This window comes from Corvus kubaryi, unplaced genomic scaffold (assembly GCF_017639235.1).
Source record: "Corvus kubaryi isolate FWS band 111438036 unplaced genomic scaffold, C.kubaryi_AGA036_p1.0 37385, whole genome shotgun sequence".
NCBI classification, from domain to species: Eukaryota; Metazoa; Chordata; class Aves; order Passeriformes; family Corvidae; genus Corvus; species Corvus kubaryi.
Genome location: NW_024581127.1, coordinates 20409932 through 20429679, shown reverse-complemented (window position 1 = coordinate 20429679; position 19748 = coordinate 20409932). Strand labels below are relative to the sequence as shown.

General features: G+C 39.7%; 1 protein-coding gene across 1 annotated transcript; it reads right to left on the bottom strand.

Annotated features, from left to right (window-relative positions):
- Positions 1 to 10: 10 nt before the first annotated feature.
- Positions 11 to 3677, bottom strand: LOC121668410. The gene is made up of 3 exons (XM_042036184.1): positions 1566 to 3677; positions 1069 to 1168; positions 11 to 334 (listed from the first exon to the last, which is right to left on the bottom strand). Exons 1-3 carry the CDS (start codon positions 3482 to 3484, stop codon positions 11 to 13), a joined length of 2343 nt encoding a protein of 780 aa, XP_041892118.1. The 5' UTR covers positions 3485 to 3677.
- Between the last annotated feature and the right edge of the window lie 16071 nt (positions 3678 to 19748).

Below are 19748 nucleotides of genomic sequence, written 5' to 3'. Positions count from 1 at the left end.
GTGACCCCTGCTAAAAATTTGTCCCAATCCGTATGCCCCAAGCTGCCAACATGTCCCGTCCCCAAAGGTTAAGGGGAGTGGTAGCAACATAAGGCCTAATCATAGCTGTGTGCCCCTCTGAATCCTTCACCATCACAGGCCGTTCACTTAAATAGCTCTGTGTGGATCCTCCTAATCCTGCGATGGCCGATCCCACAGGGGCTAAAGGCCATGAGGGAGGCCACGCAGAGAAGGAGATGATAGTTTCATCAGCACCCGTATCAATCAAACCTCGAAGCTGAATCCGGGGTGGACGGGCGTTCGGCAGGATCAGGGTACATGTCATCTGTGGCCTCTGGTCAGAGATGTCTGCAGTCCAGAAGGCCTGTGGAAGTCCCGTAGATCCACTGCCGTTATCTTTGTGAGTTTGTTGCTCTATCCTGGGGACACAAGACTTAAAAGGCATTAATTTAGCAAGGCAGGTCTTTTCAGGAATAGTTACAGGGGGATTTTGCGTGGAGACCATAGCGCAAATCTGACCTTTAAAGTCAGCATCAATAACTCCTGAGTGCACTAAGATTCCTTGATGGGCAACATCAGGTTTTCCCACCAGCATCGCACTGGATCCCTGGGCTAAGGGTCCATATGCATCCAAGGGAACCTTATAAATACCGCTAGAGTCTAAGACAACTGCGGCTGCAGTGTGGATGTCAAACCCGTCTGATCCGTGAGTGCCGTCTGATCCCTGGGTGCTGTCTCTAGGATGGCTGGGTAGGCCTGTGCCTGTACCTGTGCCACTCTCTGGGGGAGCGACTGCATCGGAGAGCAATTCCCCCTCCTTGCACCCCGGCGGAAGTTTCCCGACAAAGGCCGACCATCGGCATGAGTCTGGGATCTACAGTAGCCCGTGCAATGCCCTGGCCTGCCACACCTCTTGCACTGGGGGATCGGTGTGTTCTCTTTTTGGCTCGGCTTAGGCCGCTTCTGTTTCTTCACCTGTTTTGGTTGCTTTGGTTCACGACTAGAAGATGCGTGAACAGGCTGCAGAAACGCAGCCAAAGCAGACCTTCTCTGGTTCCCAGATCCCACCTTAGCACAGGCTTTGACCATGTCTGTTACCTCAGGATCCCCTGGTAAGGCATCGATGATTTTTCTGTACTCCTCGTTTGTGTTCTCTCTCACTAACTGCCTTAACAACAACTGTCTTAACCCGTCATCTTCAACCTGCTTCTCGAGAGAAGCAGCGACTTTCTCTACAAAAGAATGACTCTGATTTCCCTTGAGCTATTTCAGTATATCGCTTTCTGGGTGCTGACAACTCTATGGTTTTCAACAGGGCAGCCATGCTGCCCTGTTGAGCTTGCTGCAGGATCCTAGAGGGCAAGTTACCCTGTAGACTGGGATCAGAGAAGGGACCAGTCCCCATCAAAGCATCCACTCCTGCTGTCTGTCTAGGATCAGCAGCAGGGAGCTGCAAATTTGCTAATGCAGTCTTGTTGGCCAGCTTTCTCCAGGTTGTTTCAAAAACTGTAAATTGTACAGGTTGAAATAGAATTTGACCTAAGTGTCTGATATCAAATGGAGAAAGCAAATCTGTATTTATCACCCTTATTATCTGCATAACCTCAGCAGAACCTAGTCCATATTGTGCCACCTTGGATTGGAGGTCCTGGGCAACTTTCCAAGCAATTACCTCATGCTTGTCATGCTCTCCTGAATCTGGGAGAGCCTTATACGCTGGGAAAGCATGGATCTCTTTTGAGGAACCAGTACCATCCTGAACTTCGGGCACAGCCTGCAGATGGAGTGTAACAGCTCCCCGGTTACCCCCAGAATCCTCAGATCTATTTGGCATTCCAAGGATTCCTAATAACCTCCAGTCACCCTCCCCCAATGCTTGCATCTTAAGAGACTCTAGGAATCGATTACGATGCGTCGGACGCAGTGTGACCGTGCAGTCCGGAAAAGTCCAGGGGCGAGACCGGCGCAGCCTTTTTCTTCGCCGCGCGGCTACAGCCGCCTGACGACCTGGGGCCAGAACCTCATCTGCCTCACTGCCTGACAAGGAATCATCAGGCAAAGGCAACTTCGGGGTGCTGGGAGGGAACAGAAATGTACGGGGAGGTGAGGCACTTTGGCTAAGTTCACCAGAGCCAGAACAGACAGGACAGACTGCAGCTGGCTGCGCGGCAGTTTTTACAGCAGTTTCTTTACGGGAGGCCATCTCGGCCAGATCCGACCGAGCTGGTACTGAAGCTGAAGCCGACTCTGGGGCTACGGCTGCGCCCGGCGCCGCGGCCGTCTCCCACACAGCAGCCACGTTCGGCGCGGTCGCCACTTCCGCTGCTGTTTCGCGCTCCCCGGGCGCGCTCGGCGCCGCCGTCTCTGGCCGGCGCTCCGCAGACGCGCCCGGCGCCACTGCTGGTCTGTTCTCCACGGACGCGCCCGGCGCCGCTGCTGGTCCGTTCTCTGCGGGCTCTCCCGGCGCCGCCGCTTCTTCCCACCGCTCAGCAGCCGCCGCCGCCGCTTCCGGGTTTTCCTGTGGCAGCGCTGTTTCCGGTTTCGCCGCCGGCTGCGCCGTTTCTCGGCTCGGAGCTGCGGCTCCCGCTTCTGGCGGGGGGGGCGCGGGCGGCGCGGACGACACGTCTGGCGCTGGCGCCGCTTGCGGCGCGGGCTCGGGCAGTCGCCGCTCTAACAGGCTGAGCAAGTCCTCCATCCTTCGGGATAGGTTTCGTAGCTCTGCCAGAAAGGGCAAATGCTGCATAAAAAGGTCCATGGTTCGGTTCTGCGACTGCGCAGAACAGTCCAGCGCCAGGGAGGGCAGCGGAGCACAGCCAGGCAGTCCCGGGAGGGGCACGCCCGGCGCAACGCCCGCTAAGTTAGATCCAGGTGCATACGGAACCGAACTAGGAGCCGCTCTGGGGGTCCAGTTGGCTAAGCCGCTGATCTGCGGCCCTGGATAAGCCGTGGCCGCTGTCCAGCCGAACGGCAAGGCAGGCTGTGCACCCTGCCTCTGCCCTGACCCCCCCGCCTCTGCTGGCGCGGGGTCCCTGGGGGCTGCGGAGTCCTGCGACTGTGCAGGGTCAGCCAGCGCAGGCTCTGCCTGTGGAGCTGGGGGGGTTATTCCAAATCCACCATCACTTGCCCCGGAAGCCCAGTCAGCGGGGCCCCCCTCGGACATTCCTCCGTCACTCATCACCGAGATGGGCGAGCCAGCCCTGCTATCACAGTCAAGGGCTGTCAGCAGAATAAATAACGACCTCCAGGTTTTGTATAATTCTAACGCTGCCGGCTCCCCAGTCGGGAGCTCGTGTCGGACAGTGCATCTGAGCTCTTGCCATAAGGAAAAGTCCAGGGCAGTTTCTCTGTCCATGGAAATCCCTTTTAAAGCAGCCCAGTCTAATAATTCCCGAACTGAGTTTTCAGGAATGGAGGTGTGCAATATGCTAAACACACCTTTCCAGACCAGTACCACAGCGTCGTTCTGTGAGCCCCTGTTCGCCATTTCTCAGTTCTGTCGGACCTCCCGGTCCCGGGGGGGTAAAGGAACAACGTACCTCTACAGGAATTCGGCTTGGCTCGCAGCATGCAGGACACGTCAGAGAGTGCAGATCACGTCGGGCAGCACCAAATATTACCGCAGGCCTGGTTCCTACGGTATATCACCGTGTCCTGCAGCCACAGGGAGGAGGAGGAGGAGAAGATCCAGCAGGCAGGAATTGTGCAGCAAGATTGATTTATTTAATTATTTTACAAACTCTTTTATAGACTTTTTTCTTCATAGTCTAATTGGGCAAAGGACCAGCCACCCCTTGGGGGTGATTGGCCAAAATCCTAAAACATCCATTATCAAAATATTTTCTACTATACCATAAACAAGACTTTCCAAGGTTGCAGGTGGCTTGGTTGTTTACATTCCCTGCTGCCTCTTCTGTGAGAGAGAAAAGTCTCTCACGGACTTAGAAAAATAACAAGAAGATCCTCACTAACAGCATTTTTGTACCTACAGACCTGACATAGGGATCAGCATTTTAGCACACTGCAGAATTTGAAAAAAGATTCTGGGCTTTGCTTTAGGACAGATCCAAACTGTGATGTAAAGGAACTAATTAATGTAACATGTTAGGTTGCAAAGTAGTTATTTTCTTATCAAAATGTTTGAGATTTAGTTCTAATGTGTTCTCTTAGAAGTTAAACAAGAAAGAGAAAAAAGTTAAGTTTTTACTTGCCTCAGAAGCAAAATGCCCACGTACGGCTTTCTTATTTAATCTTAAGGTATTCTAAGAACTTGAAAGTCTGCAGAAATGCCTAAAAATATAGATACGTAATTCCTGATATGCTGCATTATGACCTGAACTGAGTTTTAGTTTGTTTCTGAGATACGGCTAATCCACAAAGCATATTCAAAGCATAACTGAAAAGAGCTAGACCTCTTTCAATTTTTCTCCAAATACATTTTCCATGCAATTATTGTCTGATAAAGAAGTTGAAACAATGCAGGAATCATGACCACCAAAAACTCCACTCTGCCGTTCAGTGGCATGCACCCTGCTTGTAAGACACCTACTCACAGAAGATGTGTAAGGACAGCCCAAGGACTCAAGGCAGCAGCACTCAGTGTGAAGCCTGAAGTGTCTCAACTGTACAGAGCACTGGAGTTTGCATGTGCCCTTCTTGTGCACAGCTCTTGGCCAGTGCTTGGTAGCTTATCTAGGCTTAGGGCAGTAGAAAGCCTTGACACAACAGGGATATTAGGTAGCAGGGTTTATAGCAGGTGAGAATTTATGGGAAGGAATGGATTACATAGAGAATGGTAGTAATAACCCAAATTTATTTTCTGAATTGGTTTGGAGACTGTTTGGGGGTTTTGTGTTTTGCTTTGTTGTTGGTTTGGTGGTTTGGGTTTTGTTGTGGTTTTGTTTTATTTTTACATTCTCCCTCACTAAAAATGACTATGTGGAAGTTTTCTAAAGTTTCAAATGTCATAGAATCTTCTAGCAGAACTCCATTCTAAATACTGTGGAAAATTATTTCCTTTTTCTGTCATGTGAAAATTCACTACATTAAACACACATAATCTTTATTAATATAATAATAATTTACTTTAAAGAACTACAAACCTATAACTGAGAAAATATAATTACCTTTTTTCCCTATAGGTGAAATATGCTGAATGACACAGAAAAAAGAAATCCAGGCAAATCTTAGAAGTTCCCAGTTGAATCCAAATTTAATTTACAGTGACACACAAGCAATGTCCTTTGGAGGGAGAAGATGAAAATTTATTTTCACCTAATTAGCCCACCTAAAAATAAATTATCAAAATTAATCCCTTTCAAATTAGCTTTTATAGAGGCATTTCATGTTAAAGTTCAACAGACATAATGAATTAAATAGCCAGGACCACAGACAAGGAAAATCCTGCTGTCTTTATCAGCTTGCTCATAAACAATAGAATCTTGGTAAATCAACACAAGACCTCGTGGGTTCCATCATGTACCACTTAATTTAAATTTTCTTTACTTCAACATTCCCTCTACAGCGTGCAGTTCCCCCTTCATTTATCAAACATGGCATACATCCAGCACCCTAAATTAAGAAGTAAATTAAATTATTTGTATTTTAGAGACTCTTCTTTGTCAGGACATTAATTTATTTGTATAGAATAAAGCATGTTTAGCAAATAAAAAGCTCTTTGAAAATTCTAAAAATGTTATTAATGACATTATAGTAGATAAAAAATAAAAATATTATTTTATAGAATCCTATCATATTTATTGTCTGTCATTCTAAGTGATTCAGAGAAAGTAAGGAGAAAAATAATTTTAAACTACCTTTGTGGACTTCTTTTTCTGGGATCATGCAGCAAATTGCTTAACAGAATGTCATAGGTTAGCAAGCTGAGTCTCGGAAGTGATGTTCTTCTTACAGCTTCCTCTATGACCTGATAGAACCTGTCAGCTGGCCAGTTTGAATATGAACCATTCTTTAAGCCACTTAAAATTGTGACCGCCTCTGTGATACACATTTAAGAATAGACAAACTCCCCCCCAGCTCTCTCTCGTTTCCAGTGCTGGGACAGGCGGCTGCGGGCCCTGTGTGGGGGCCAGTGGGCCCGGCCCAGGCCCTGCTCGGGCCAGGCCGGGCCGGGCCACGGCCATCCTGGAGCCGATGAACCTGTTCCAGCTGTGGAACCCCCCCCACTGCCTTGCTGTGGGCAGCCGGAGAGGCTTGGCTCCCCCCCTCTCTACTTCGATAAGCCACATTCCAGCTGCAAGGCCAAGGTGAGATTAACCCTTTTAGTGCTGTGAAGAGCTGAAAACCTGAGGGAAGAGAAAGAGGAGATGCTTAAAGCTGAAATTCTGTTGTGAAGCTATGATATAGCAGAGTATCCCGTTGTAATTTCATGAAGATATGGGGGGTGGAGTGTTCAACTCGTAAGCAAAAGCACCTGTGCTGAGATAGGCAGATGCTGACGCAGCTGTAATTTCATGAGAAGTTTGGACAGGGAGAGATGGAAGCGATGAGGACTTTTGCTCCAAATGGGAAAGGAGAAACCTCAGTTCCTAGAGATGCTCCTAGAGATAGTCCTAAAGATGAAGATGAGGATGACCCTTTGCTCCCAGGGAAGGAGGAGGGCCTCTGTTCTTAGAGATGAAATGCTCCCAGAGATGGGTGAAGAGAACTTTTGTTTCTGAATGGCTCAACCTTAAAGTTGTACCCCAAAAAACTTCAAGAGTGGACCCTCGAAAGCAGTTGTGGAAAAAGCTGCAAGTCGGGGGAAGGGACTCACATGCGAGCAGAGAGACTCCTCTTCCTAAATGGACTGAACAATATTTGGAAGTGGGCGACTGTCTCGTTGTGATAATGTTTTCATAGCACGAGCAAGAAGAGACTTCTCTTTCTAAATGGACTGAACAAGGTTATTATGGAAGTGATAAACAGACTGAACATCTCAAGGGTTGTCTTTTTACATTGTCAGTGGGAGAAGGGAGAAAGGTGGGGGGAGGAGAAGTGTTCTGAAGGTGTGGTATAATTTTTTTTTCCTCTTTTAGGTCTGTTAATAAACTTCTTTATATTCTTTCAAGCTTGGTGCCTGCTTTGTGTTTCTCCTAATTCTTATCTCACAGAAGATAAACAGTAATGAGTATTTTGGACCAAACCACTACACTAAATTGGTGTTTCTGCCTGGTTACAAACCGAACCTGCGACACATATAAAGAATTTTTAAACACTTTCTCAATTGTTTCAACAATTGTATTTCAGGAAAGAGTTCATTAAGATCAGTCCTGAAACTGTATTCTGAAGATCTTGTTCCATCTTTCAATATGGAGCAGGATGTGGTTGTGTCTTGAATCCTCTTTTTGCCTGAAAATTTACTATCACAGTACATTCTCAACAGATTTTATTTTTTTTTTTGTTTTGCTTCTTTTAAGACATTTTTCATTTTCAAAGAATGTGAAAGGCTCTTGTTGAAAATAGAAATACAGTTTTTTCATGTCAAAGACATGTAATAATATTTTACAATTGCTTTTAAACTCTTTCATAGTGGAAAAATACCACATGCAAAAATTTTATGTAGTGCAGAGACAATGATAAAACTCCTATTGGAGAAAACTTCATGATCAAAGTATGGATGGAAATGTTCTTTGACATATCTGCCAATGGCATTTCAGTTAGTTATATTCAGAGAAAGCCCCATAAACTCCATGTTTTAAAGTGCTTTTGTAGTTCGTTGACATTTAAGCACAATGGTGCAGGGCACTTCTACTCTTCTCTTCTTAAATGTGAAATAAAGACAAACTTCATTCATTGAAGTTCTTTTCACACTGGGAAAAGGTCTATCTTTATTTCTTCCATAAGATATTCCAGTAAGAAATTAGTGGGAAAAAAGGTGCTAGTCTTACTTTTATTTCACTTTTATGATTGGAAGCAAAGCATCTACAGCCTCAAAAATAAAAATATATTTTTTTAAGTCTCTCCTCCCAAAAATGAAATGGAATTGGAGATAGATTTTGCTAATACCCATGCTGAACATTGTAACAGAAAAAGCTAAATAATCAATGCTACTTTTACGGTTGAATGTGTCATTGAATTTTTCATGTGTGATTGATGATAATGGTGGATGAAAAAGAGGTGGTGCAACAAATTCTCAGGTAACTGGAAAGCAAAGACAGCTCAGTGGTCTGAAAACTTTTAATGAAAATTCTTGCCTCATTTTCCTTGCAAAAATTGCAAGGAAATGTGAAAACCACTCTTTGTCTAAGAGTTTTGTCAATTTCATTAATTATGGTATCACATTTTGCAAGAATACGTAACATCGTGTGCTATAGAGTATATTAAAAGTGAAGAGAAAAAACTGTCTTCTTGTGACTACTGCTCAGTGATTCCAGCTAAGACACAAATGTGTTAGTTGTTTATGTTATCAGGGCTTTTTAAGAATTTAAAGTAACCAGAAATTTAAAAGGCCTCCAGACACATTTAATCAGCATTAGATATTTCTAAGTTATTTAAGTTATCTACTTAAAAGACATGAACAATTTACTTATGGGGTCTTACATATCCGTATAGATATGCAGGATGTTGAAATTTATTCAGTATACTTTATAAAACAGTATCTTATCCATTTGTTAAAGTAAATCCCTAGAAAGGTTAGTTTCATAATATGACTATTGGGTGGGGTCTTGTTTGCCCCTTCTTTTTTGTCAGTGAAACAGACTATGAATGAACAAAAAGCAAGTTATTGTATTAGAATTTCCTTTGGTGATACAGGAGCCTATTGGGAATTTCTGTGACATTCTTAGCACTTGTCTGTGTCTCACAAGACATGACTTATTTCCAGTCCCTGAGTGAAAGTGCCTGAGTGGCTGACTTAAAGCCTGATTATTTTATTTATTTATTTTACATGAACCAAAATAGCAAAGGGAAAATAGAGTGGACGATTATTATTGCAAATACTTTTCAAACTCAGACTGCAACTATCCACTACTAGAATAAAAGAGTTTGCCTAACTGCATGATATTGAGTCATTTATTGTTTTGTGTATGTTGGCAGTAAAGGTGGAAAAGTGTGATTAAGTTAATGTGTTTTTTTCAAATCTGGTAAACAGCTCTACCCTGGGAACTGGATTATCAACTCACTTTGTGTGGGTCAGGAGATAGCTATCAGTCATAATTTTAGGGGTCTAGTCAAAAGGAAAATGCTGTCAATTTAAGTCCAACCCCACTCACAACACAAATTTGAGATAGACAGCATCTACGCTTGTCTACGCTCCTGTGGAATTTCTGGTCTTGTGCAGTAGATGTAAATTCTGGCAAGAGGTATGGCCAATTCCCTGTCTTGCTACACTAGTCATATTTGATACTGTTTTTCATAATTCTGTGTTAGAAGCAACCATGAGTTTCTCCACTGTCAGTTTGTATTATTTTGTTGTCTTCATTTTCCTTTAGCTCTTTATATTTGCAACCCTAGTTTAATTATAAAAAGAAACCTATATTTCTTTCCAAATTTACGTAAGAAATAATTTTAGACTTCTTTTTTCCTTTTCTAAAAAAATTTTCTTTACCCTGTACTTTTTAACAGGCTTTTTCTGCATTTATTCCAGCTCAAATATATGTTTCTTAAATATTGGTTAAACAGCAGTCCATACTACACAGATGAGTTGCAATCAGTGCTTTGTACATTGACAGTAATATTACCTTATATCTATATTATGTTTACTATATACAAACATTACATTTGTTTACTTTCATACCTTCATAAGGTCGGTAGTTTACAACCACCTTATTACCAGTTCATAAATCCTGGTCTTATTTCTCCCCTGCTTCACTCTAATGAATGCCCTGTTCTTATTAGCATCAATTAAAGGACTAGGCATTGTTCCACTGAATTTCATACTTCTTTTTCCATCCCAAAAGATCATCCATCTCTTCATGAATAATATTCCAATTCTCTCATATCTTGTTCTTTCCTTTTAATTTTATGTTATAAATTAAGTACATTGTCATTCTTCTTCCATCAAGAAGGCTAACAAAAATTTCTATATTAATATGAGTAGTCCCAAGACATATTCTTTAGGAGTTCACCACATTGTTAATTCCTCAGTGTTATAATACCATGACTAAATCAATACATTTATTATGATCTCCTTCTAAAAGTGTCAGTAGCTTTGTAATACATTTATTTTAGTGTTACGGGAGGGAGGTTAGGCTACTCTCTGAAATAGTGTCAAACACGACACAGTTCCATAAGTACACTTCCATTTCCACCAGCTTTTCTACTTCTGACCTGTGTTTGAAATTATCTTTTTTTCTGGTATCTGAATGAAGAATTCATGTAATTTTTAGGCAATACCTAGATTATCTGCAATCTCAGTGCTCTCCGAGACACAATGGCATACATCTCTCATTGCATTTAAGGTTTGATAAATCATATTCCTCTTGCTTTAATTAAACTTTGTAAGATGTATTTTGAAAGACTTAGTGAAAGTCTTAAATTATAGTCTCATTTTCTACATTGTTTGGTAAAACGTGAATCAGTCATTTTTGTAAGTAAAGAAACTGGCCCAGATTTAAACCTCACAGTGAAATTCTATACCAAGCTCAAGCTCACCCTGCTATGTCTGTTTCCTTGGTCCTTGTTAGTTACATACATATTGAAAGACCCCTGTATGACTTCTATGGATGTTAATATGAAAAAGAATTCATTGGCTGTAGAAAGCAGAAATGTTACATCCTTTGTGTAGTACTTTGATATTTGAAGTGGGATATGTTAAATTCTATTATAAACACATTAATTTCCTCAATTCAAGGAATTAAAAATAATGTTCCAAGATTTTAACAGACCATAAACAGCTTTTGTAGTCATTCTAATACAGGAACAACCAAAATACAGTGTTAAACACCCAATTTAAGCACAACTCTTAATCTCCATTATTTAGCTCGTGACTGACTATATATTTAAAAAATTAGTCTAAATCCATAAAGAAAAAGTAAAATGAAATTAACCTTTTTAGAAAACAGACAGACAAAACTCAAACATCCAGCATTTCATTAGTTATACAAAAAAAAAAAAAAAATCTTATGCGTGTTATTACTATATATTAACCAGTAAATTAGTTGTCATGGTAATACATAAAATCATCAGATCTTACTAATTTTTTCAACTCTGTATTCTAATATTTCATTTTGAGGTTATCTGAGTCAGGAAAATGTCAGTGAAGTGGTTGTTATTGTCTCCATGTGTGATTGATGGCTCATTTTAAATAATCCAGCAGCCTGATTCTACTAGCAGTGACACAAGATATATCAGAATATTTTAATAATATACACTCTTGTATTTTTGCTGCTTTGAAAAAAAAATGATGTTCATTTTATTTTTAGCACAGAGCTGAACATAATAAGGATTTCTAAATTAGGCCATGCCATTGGTATCTTCCCTAGTAAATAGCAATGTATGTAAACAAAAAACTGAACCTCATATATAAAGTATGTGATTTAAATTTGAAATGACAAAATCTCTTCCAGCAGGTTAAATAAATATGGAAGACTGACCACAGTTAATCTCCTCATGAAAAAAAGAGAAGACCCGGGCCTCTTTATTTAATCTTCCTATATTCTCACAGATTATATATCAATGAAAATTTGAAGAACTTATTATATTATGGGCTTTTTTAAAAGTCTCAAACATTTAAAACCCATGAAACACACAGATATTAGATATGCAAAAAAATTCTGACTTTTTAGTCCACCTTAGTGAAATTTCTTTATCACCTATATTGTTAATTATCCAGCAGTACTGCTTTGTAATCTAGCTGCTGATTTCTGAAACCCTCTCAAGTACTTGAAGTAAAAGTGCTTTCTTATGTATATGTTGTTTTTTATGCTTGACTTTAGTATAATTTTGAAATATTGGTGATGGAGCCTTATGCAACATTCAGCTAGGAATTCCAAGGAAGAGATTTCATCAATTTCTTTCAGTTCTTCAGGAAGGTAGTCAAAAATAGACAGAATCTGAAGACTTGCTGGTTGTCTACTGAATGCTTTTGAAGTAGTTTTCATGTTTCAAAAGGTGACAAACACATCTTCATAGAGATTTAGACTTCCTGTCCCCTTTAGCTAGCTTAACTACAAGATTACTTCTCTTTTGCTTGTAATTACCTCCTTCCTACATATTTCACTGCATATTTCATGTAAAAAAAAAAAAAAAAAAAGCTGGGAGAAGTCAAGAGACAATGTTTTTCTTCAAAATACAGCTGTAACATGTTCAAAGTCATGAGTCCTGAATCATGAAGAGTATGACATTTATGTTGTAGCTTTCTTCCTCATTAGTCTTGGGTCACTTGGGTCCATTTTTATGCTTGCTGAATGCAGTCTGTTCGTGTTGTCTTTCTTTTCTTTGTTTCCTAAATACTGATTTTTTCTGTTCTGTTTGTTATCAACAAAACTATTTTTGTCCAATTCACAAAACTGCACTGCTGCAGTGACCAGAAACTGAGCGCAGTATGTGGGACCATCTATGACCTGTGGTATGATCTCATTTCTCTGATTTTTGTTCTAGGATCACAGCTAGTTCATTCTACAGAGAATAAATACTCTTCCTATAAACTCAACCAAACTAAAAACAATTAAGGCAGAAATTTCCAGCTTGCAGCACAGTTTTTAACACAGAATAAACAAGTACAGATTGGCTAAATTCATAGCAGTCTCATGCCCTGGACTGTCAATATGAAATCTGTACTAGCAAAAAAGACTGGGCAGCAGGAGATGAGTTTTTGAGTCAATTTGAAAAGTAGAGAGTCCTGCTGGCTATATTATATTCATGTCTCAATGACCTTCTCAGGAGACATTTTGAAATATTTTGGTACACCAGACATCTGCCACTTTAATGCAGTAAATGAGGCTGGATTTTCCTCTTTAAGTTGAAGTATATCAAAAAGTTAATTCTGTTTCACAATTGTTATCTGAAAATGGAATAGTACTGAGGCCTTAAGTTTTTGGATGTCACTTAAAATTTTACAGTCTTTGGGTATTGTGGGTTCATCATTCTTTTCATCCACAACATAACAACTTAATTTATCTCCTTGTTCTTCTCATGACTGCTGTTCAACACCCTTTATCAACACCTGTTCAGATCATCTTGTTTTTCTTTCCTTGTGTTTTAATCCTATGACCCGGTCATGCAAAACGTCGACCCTGCTAAGACAAAGCATAAATATTGCTACACTGACTGCTAATATCTGACTTCTGCCCAAGGGGTTTTTTTTTTGGCCACAGGTAAATCTTTATCTGTATATCCAAAATTCATATTTTCTCATTTGATGGTCAAGGTACGTATATGCTTCTTTTATACTGTACTATACTCAAAGGATTCACTGGCTAGTGTTTGATTTGCCAGATTACTTATTTTATTCATGAGTTACATTGTGAGTTGCATCCTTTGATATGTCCATATTTGGCTGTAAGGTATTCCATCAAGAAAGGGATTGACAGAATCAAAGACTTTTAGTATAAACTAGAAAATATTGGAATCCCAATCTGTGTTGTTCTGGGTCAACTATTTATTATAAAAGTTGCAAAAATTCTTCAGAACTCCTTATTATTTGGCTGGAAATTTCAACTAATGAAAATCTTACGTGGAAATGTGGCAGGAGAACATTTGGACTTGAAGGCATACTGAGCTATGTAAGCTGCCTTTTTATATGAATTTTGGCTAAAACCACATAAGCTGAGTAACAAATACCCCTCAATAAAACACCAAATATCTGGATCTGCAGCTAGATGAAAGCATGAAAAACTGCACTGGAGCTTTCTGGGCAATTAGTTTTCTGATTTTATAGAAACATTAATTTAGGAAATTCCTGTGCTTCTCCTGCCTGTGTTACTATTTCTCACCTCTGCAACACAGATTGATGCTGTCCTATTTTGCCAATACTGTTTTCGCATGGGGGAAAGAAAGGAGAAATCATACCCCCAACCCCCAAAAAATACTAACCCATTTTCTCCCTGGGTTTTGGTGTATATGTACATATACATGCATATGACATTCATTAATCTAGCTCATGATCTTAAGCAGATGATAACGTCAGAGTCCTCATACCAAAAAATGTCCCTCATTTACACGTATTTTGTATTATTGCTGTCATTAGTTATGTTATAATAATTCACAACAGCTGTGCACATAATATGTATATAAAAATTCTAATTCATACTTTACAATGAAAAGCAAAAACATATACAGAAAGAAATATGCTAGCGACAACACCAGTAATACAAAACATTAATAATTATCTTTAGGTTTTTTGGTTTGAATTTATGTTTGCTTCCTGAACAATTTAATGACTGTATCCTTTACCTGGAATTTTCGGAGATACAACTTTTTCTTTCTTTAAGTAATTGAATTAAAGAAAGACCTACATACTGACTTCAGATGAACAGAGACTAGGATCCTCAACAAAGGTATTTTTGCTATTAAGAGGCAATAGTCATGCCCTTAGTCATAGGCTATTAATGAGGTACCTTAATGTTCTTGTCTTTACTTAGAGAAAACATAATTGTCTCAATGTTCAAATGGAGCTCAGATTTTTCAGACAACTGTAAGAAATATTCTAACCTAGTAATTAAATGTGGATATTGAGAAAATAAAAAGACCTGAAAGGCAAATGAACTACAGCAGAACTAACCATGTAAGAAAGAAAGATGGATTTGGGCCTCTATGTTTTCTTTTTCATTATCAAGACCAGATATATTTGCCTGGACACTGTTCCTTCAGTATTTGTTTGGTAATATTCTTTCTGCTGTGCTAGTGATTAGGAATTCATCTTTAGTTCTGTCAGGCAGTGTTTATGATTTGGGCTTTTTGTCAAAATTGCTCTTGCTACTCAATTCTAAATTTTGGTGTGCTGTCTATTCTCTGATCTTGAAGTAATTAAACAGATAATAGTATTTTCCCATTATAGATATCTGCAATATAAAATTAATAGAATATTTAGAATAAACTATGTATAACAACCAATAATTTTTCTTTGACTCATCATATCCTAAACACCATTTTTGGCTTTTAAATAACCTTAAAGAATATAGTCACCCTGGAAGTAACTTCTATTTGCACTAGATTATAATAGGCACCAAAAATTCTACCTCTCCTCAGACCTTTTACTGGAATATTGTCTAATGTTTTATTAGCCAAGTTGATGCCTTAGGTTTTAACTTTTTTGTTTTTCAAATCTTGTACTGCTTAGTGTGTAACTGAAGTTTAGGGTGGCCTGTTAGCTGCCGTTGTCTCATGCTGGTTAGACATAACAAGCCTCTCTAGGTTTGCTCTTCAAGGACACCAGGCCCCAAAATGTGTAAACTAAAGCCTTGAGAGGGGTGGCAAACTTGGGGTAATTACATAATGAACTGAGGTTATAATTAGAGAATTAGCCCTGATATGCAAATGGACCACACTTGTAAAAGTGTGAAGAACCCGTGACCCAGGGTCCATCTTGGGTGTAGGCTTTTGACTGCCCAGGGTGTACCTTTGAAGGCCCTTCAAATAAATGCCTACTTTTATTCTCTTAATTTTGTCTAGCCTCTGTGTTTTAGGTGGCCACCCCAAGGCATCAAAGTTAATTAATTTTTGCTAACAGTTAATGGAAAACTCAAAATTAATTTTTTATCCGTAGCATCTAGGCCTTTAATATTGATTAAGCATAAGCAAAGGCTTTGGTATTTGTCTGTATAATCATCTTTACTAGTTTTTCAGTAACTCTTAAACCTATGTAAATTTTAGCAAATGGACTACTGAATAAGTGTTTTTGATGGTTCTAATGTGAGAACTGAAATTTCTCATCATTTAATTGGAACTGTAATATTAGTAACTTTACCTACAGGATATTATTTCTTTCATCCTGCATAATCCTTACACAAATGACTGTGAAAACGCCCCTTATCATCAGAGACAAAATTCTGAACTCAAGAGACCTATAATGTGAGATAAGACAGCTGAAGTATCCAAGATGGGCATTTTGCAATGAGAGTGAACTATTTTGTTTTAATTCTGCTTATTCAGTCATGATATAAAATTTTAATTTCTGGATGCTGTTCAAGGAATCACAGATATTAGAGGAAAAGAAAACTCTCACTGGAGACTGAAGGATTTGTTCAGACTTTATTCTTGTTAGTACACATTCTTCGAATTTTAATGTCCTAGCATAAATAATACCTCTTTAATTTGTTCTTTTTTTCCAGTACTCATGATTAATGCTGCTGAGATCTGCATTTCTGTATTTATCTGAAGTTTTGTAGGGTGATCCTGCCTATGAAGAGTTGATTTAAATATGCAAGAAGGAATAAGAAAACAATAGGAAAAAAAAAGAAAACATTGAAGGAAATGCCAAAGAAAGAGATTGAAAGATGAAATTTCCAACAGTGGTGAGGAATCAGGGACTGGACTAGATGATATGGTGTCTTCTTCTATGAAAAACAAACAAACATCCAATTAACAGTGATGTTTAATGGGCTATTGCGGAAGGTATCTTTTCAGCTTTATACCAGCTAGCGCTTGTATTTCAATGCCTTAGAAAGCCTCGAGCAGCCTTGAGAGGTAGCACGGGCAATCTAGCACTTTAGTAGCTCTAAAATCGGTACCTGAATCAGCTGCAGAGCAAATACCATCAGCAGAAGCAAAGAGGGAGAAATATAGCTCCCCGCTCACTCAATTCCCTGCAGTTAGAAGCCTTCAAATGAGACAGACGACCAGAGATGTTTACAGGAAAGTAGCTGAGCTGAGAGAGAGCGTTTGCCTCCCCTCGACCATCTTTTATTCGGAGAAGGGGAAAGGGGATGACTGGGGGTGGACCCGGGGTGAGCGGCCAATCAGACACTGCTGAAGAGTCTGAGTTACATTTGGTTTTGCCCGCGCTTGGAACAAAGGAGCTATGAGCACATGTCTTTGGGAGGGGGGAGGGGAAGCTCAAAACAGGCAGCAACAGGCTATGGGCTGAATTCACTAAAGTGAATATAGACAATTTAGTCTATTTTGTGTAGCACTATATATTTTACTGTGATTCCTGATGCTCCAGCTGGAAAACATGGAAAATAGGACCAGTTTCTCTCCACCCATCTGCTGCTGACAGCAAATACCACTGGACAAGAAGCTTCTGCAGTCAGCCTCCAAGATTATTGAAGCAGCCCTTACTATAGAAGCAATTAAATGAGCCTGTTTGGAGAGCAGTTAGTATCATCCACAGGCTTCAGAGGGAGCTTTCCAACATTTCTTAAATTCCAACGTTCTACGTAGTACACACACAAACAAACAAACAAAAAACCCCACAGAAGTAAAGAAAACTCTCAGAAGATAGAAATGGTGACTAAAGAAATCCCCTGAAGAAAATATATCAGCATCTTAAAAGATTGAAACGAAGGATTTAAACTATCAAAATTTCTAGGTATTGCAAAGAAACAGCAGAAACTTTAGAGAATCAAAATATATAACAGGCACAAATCTACCCAACATCGCCCCAGGAGCATCACATCTTGTTTGTAATATGCTGAAAAGACCAAAAAGGCTCACATACTTCTGCAGTGTTAATTTTGCCTGAGGTTACAGCAACATGTAGAGATTGGTCAGGGCTTTCTTTCTCAAAAAAATCGCAAACTCTTCAAATGATACCATAAGCAATGGAATCACTAAAATAGCAGGAGACATAACAAATAATTGAATGTATGAAATGAGTGAAATATTTCTCAATATACTTGCTATATATTGAGATGAAAATACTGCAGATAATTAGTTCCTGTGGTACAGGAAGGATACTTTTGCAATGGTTATATATGAAATATGACACCAATTAACCAATCCTAAGAAGATACTATTTTCTTATAAATGAGAGCAGGACCCCATCTGCCTCTTGTAACTCTTCATCACAAATACTTGAAGGCATTTCTTTTACCATTCTGGTTAAATATATCAGTACTTTGGCCTCATCTCATTAACATTGTGCCTGTTTTATGTAGTCATTTGCTATTTCAAAACACTTCAAACAGAGCAATTTAAAGTATTAAAATGTGGTGCTATCCTCAGTAAAACTTCAAATCTCCTACACAGTTTGTCCAGATGATAAAAATTTTAAGTATAATCTCAACCTTTCAGAGACAGATCTATACTAACTCCATTTTTCTACCAGTGGGATCAAAAGTGCAGTCTGCTTTTGGGGGTTTTACATTTCTGTGGTTCTTAATGTGCAATTAAGAAACCATCTGTCCATGAAGATCCCTTAGACCTCAGGAGCAAGAGCTTTGACTGCAAGGACAACGTTTTATTGAAATGTATATATTTTATTTAGAAAATACCAAAACATATGGCCTGGCAGGAAAATATCAAATTTGAATCTGTTGTAAACAAACCTAACAAACTGAACACACTAAGTCTGATTTTTGTTGACACAAAACTTAATGAGTGTGGCATGAATGAAAGCCAAGGGAAATTCCTTCCCATATCAGATGTAAGGCTCCACTGGCTGACCTGACCTAGAGAGGTTTCCTGTTTGCTGGGGCTCAGACCAAGGACAACCTAGTCGGACGATTCTTGTCCAGACCTCAGAGCATTATGCACTGCTCGTCTTCCGTGTAGGTACTGACACTGCCATGGGAAAACCTGGAGAGTATCAAGCTTGCTTGCATGTCTCTAGAGGTGACAGCAAAGGGCGTAGAGGAATCACAGATTTTTGTCCTCAATCCTGTTGACAAAGGGAAATGTCTTGAGATTCGACAGAGTTCTGCAGGTCAACAGTTGCTTGCACACTTGGTGTTGACCAGAGTGTAAGGGTATAAGAAATTTCAAAGCATCAGGTTCTTTTGGTTCTCTGCTAAAGGACTATTTAGTACAACATAAAAGCAAATAAAAAGGAAACTGTTTAATTAAGCACACAGACCCACAGACGCTAAGTATTGTGTGGCAACAGGGACATCAGAGAAAATCAGAACCTATCAGCCACTGAGGGGAGAAGCTCAGGCGCTGCCTTGAAGAGGGTTGGCCTAAATTCATCACACATACAAAGGGAGAAACAAGAGTGACATGAGTATTTTGTTATATTTGCTGTGACTTCTGGAACTGTATAAATCTTACTGTTGGATATTTGAGGGGATTTGTGGAATATTCAGGTGAAGAACAAGTATGGTAAAAGTGGGACAAGGGGCCTAAAAGGGTTAATGGTTTTAAGCCTGCAGCCAGCCAGTAAACCCATCTGACAGACCCCTACTCCTGAGGCAGCAGTCTGTCCTATCTTATGAAGTCTTACTATTTCTTAACTTTTTTTCTTTGTAAACCCATTCTACCCTACATGTGAGAGCTGCAAAGTGTGTGAATAGTAGGAACTGGAAGAGAGGCCTTAAATTAGATGTCTTGTTATCTGTCTGGTATTCAGCTTAGAAGACAGCAGTTAGTGATCCAGACAATGGCTAATCCAGAGTCATATATCTGTGTGGTGGATAGCATCTGACCACTGCTTAATCAAGGTATATTCAATCAGTAGTATAAGTAATTCTTGTATGCATAATCACTACATAATTAGTCAATGTGCATACAATGTGCATTTAATCATAACTATGCATAGAGTATTGTATTGTCCTTTTGAAATATTGTAGGAACTTGTTCATGACCTCAAAATTTTATAAGAACATTAGAGTGTGTTGTCCAAGGGAATGTTCAAATTTGTGGCCACATTCCAGATTTGATTGATGTCTGTGATTGATGGATCTGTTTTGTGAGTGAGGACCCATCAGAATACT

Bases quoted from the DNA above. Each gene is read 5' to 3' on its own strand.
- LOC121668410 (XM_042036184.1), bottom strand. From the start codon at position 3,484: ATGGCGAACAGGGGCTCACAGAACGACGCTGTGGTACTGGTCTGGAAA. The intron at 1,169-1,565 runs TTCTCCATTTGA...GTTGTTGTTAAG, and splicing joins GTGATAAATACAGATTTGCT to GCAGTTAGTGAGAGAGAACA. The intron at 335-1,068 runs GTGGGATCTGGG...ATCTCTGACCAG, and splicing joins TGGTCAAAGCCTGTGCTAAG to AGGCCACAGATGACATGTAC.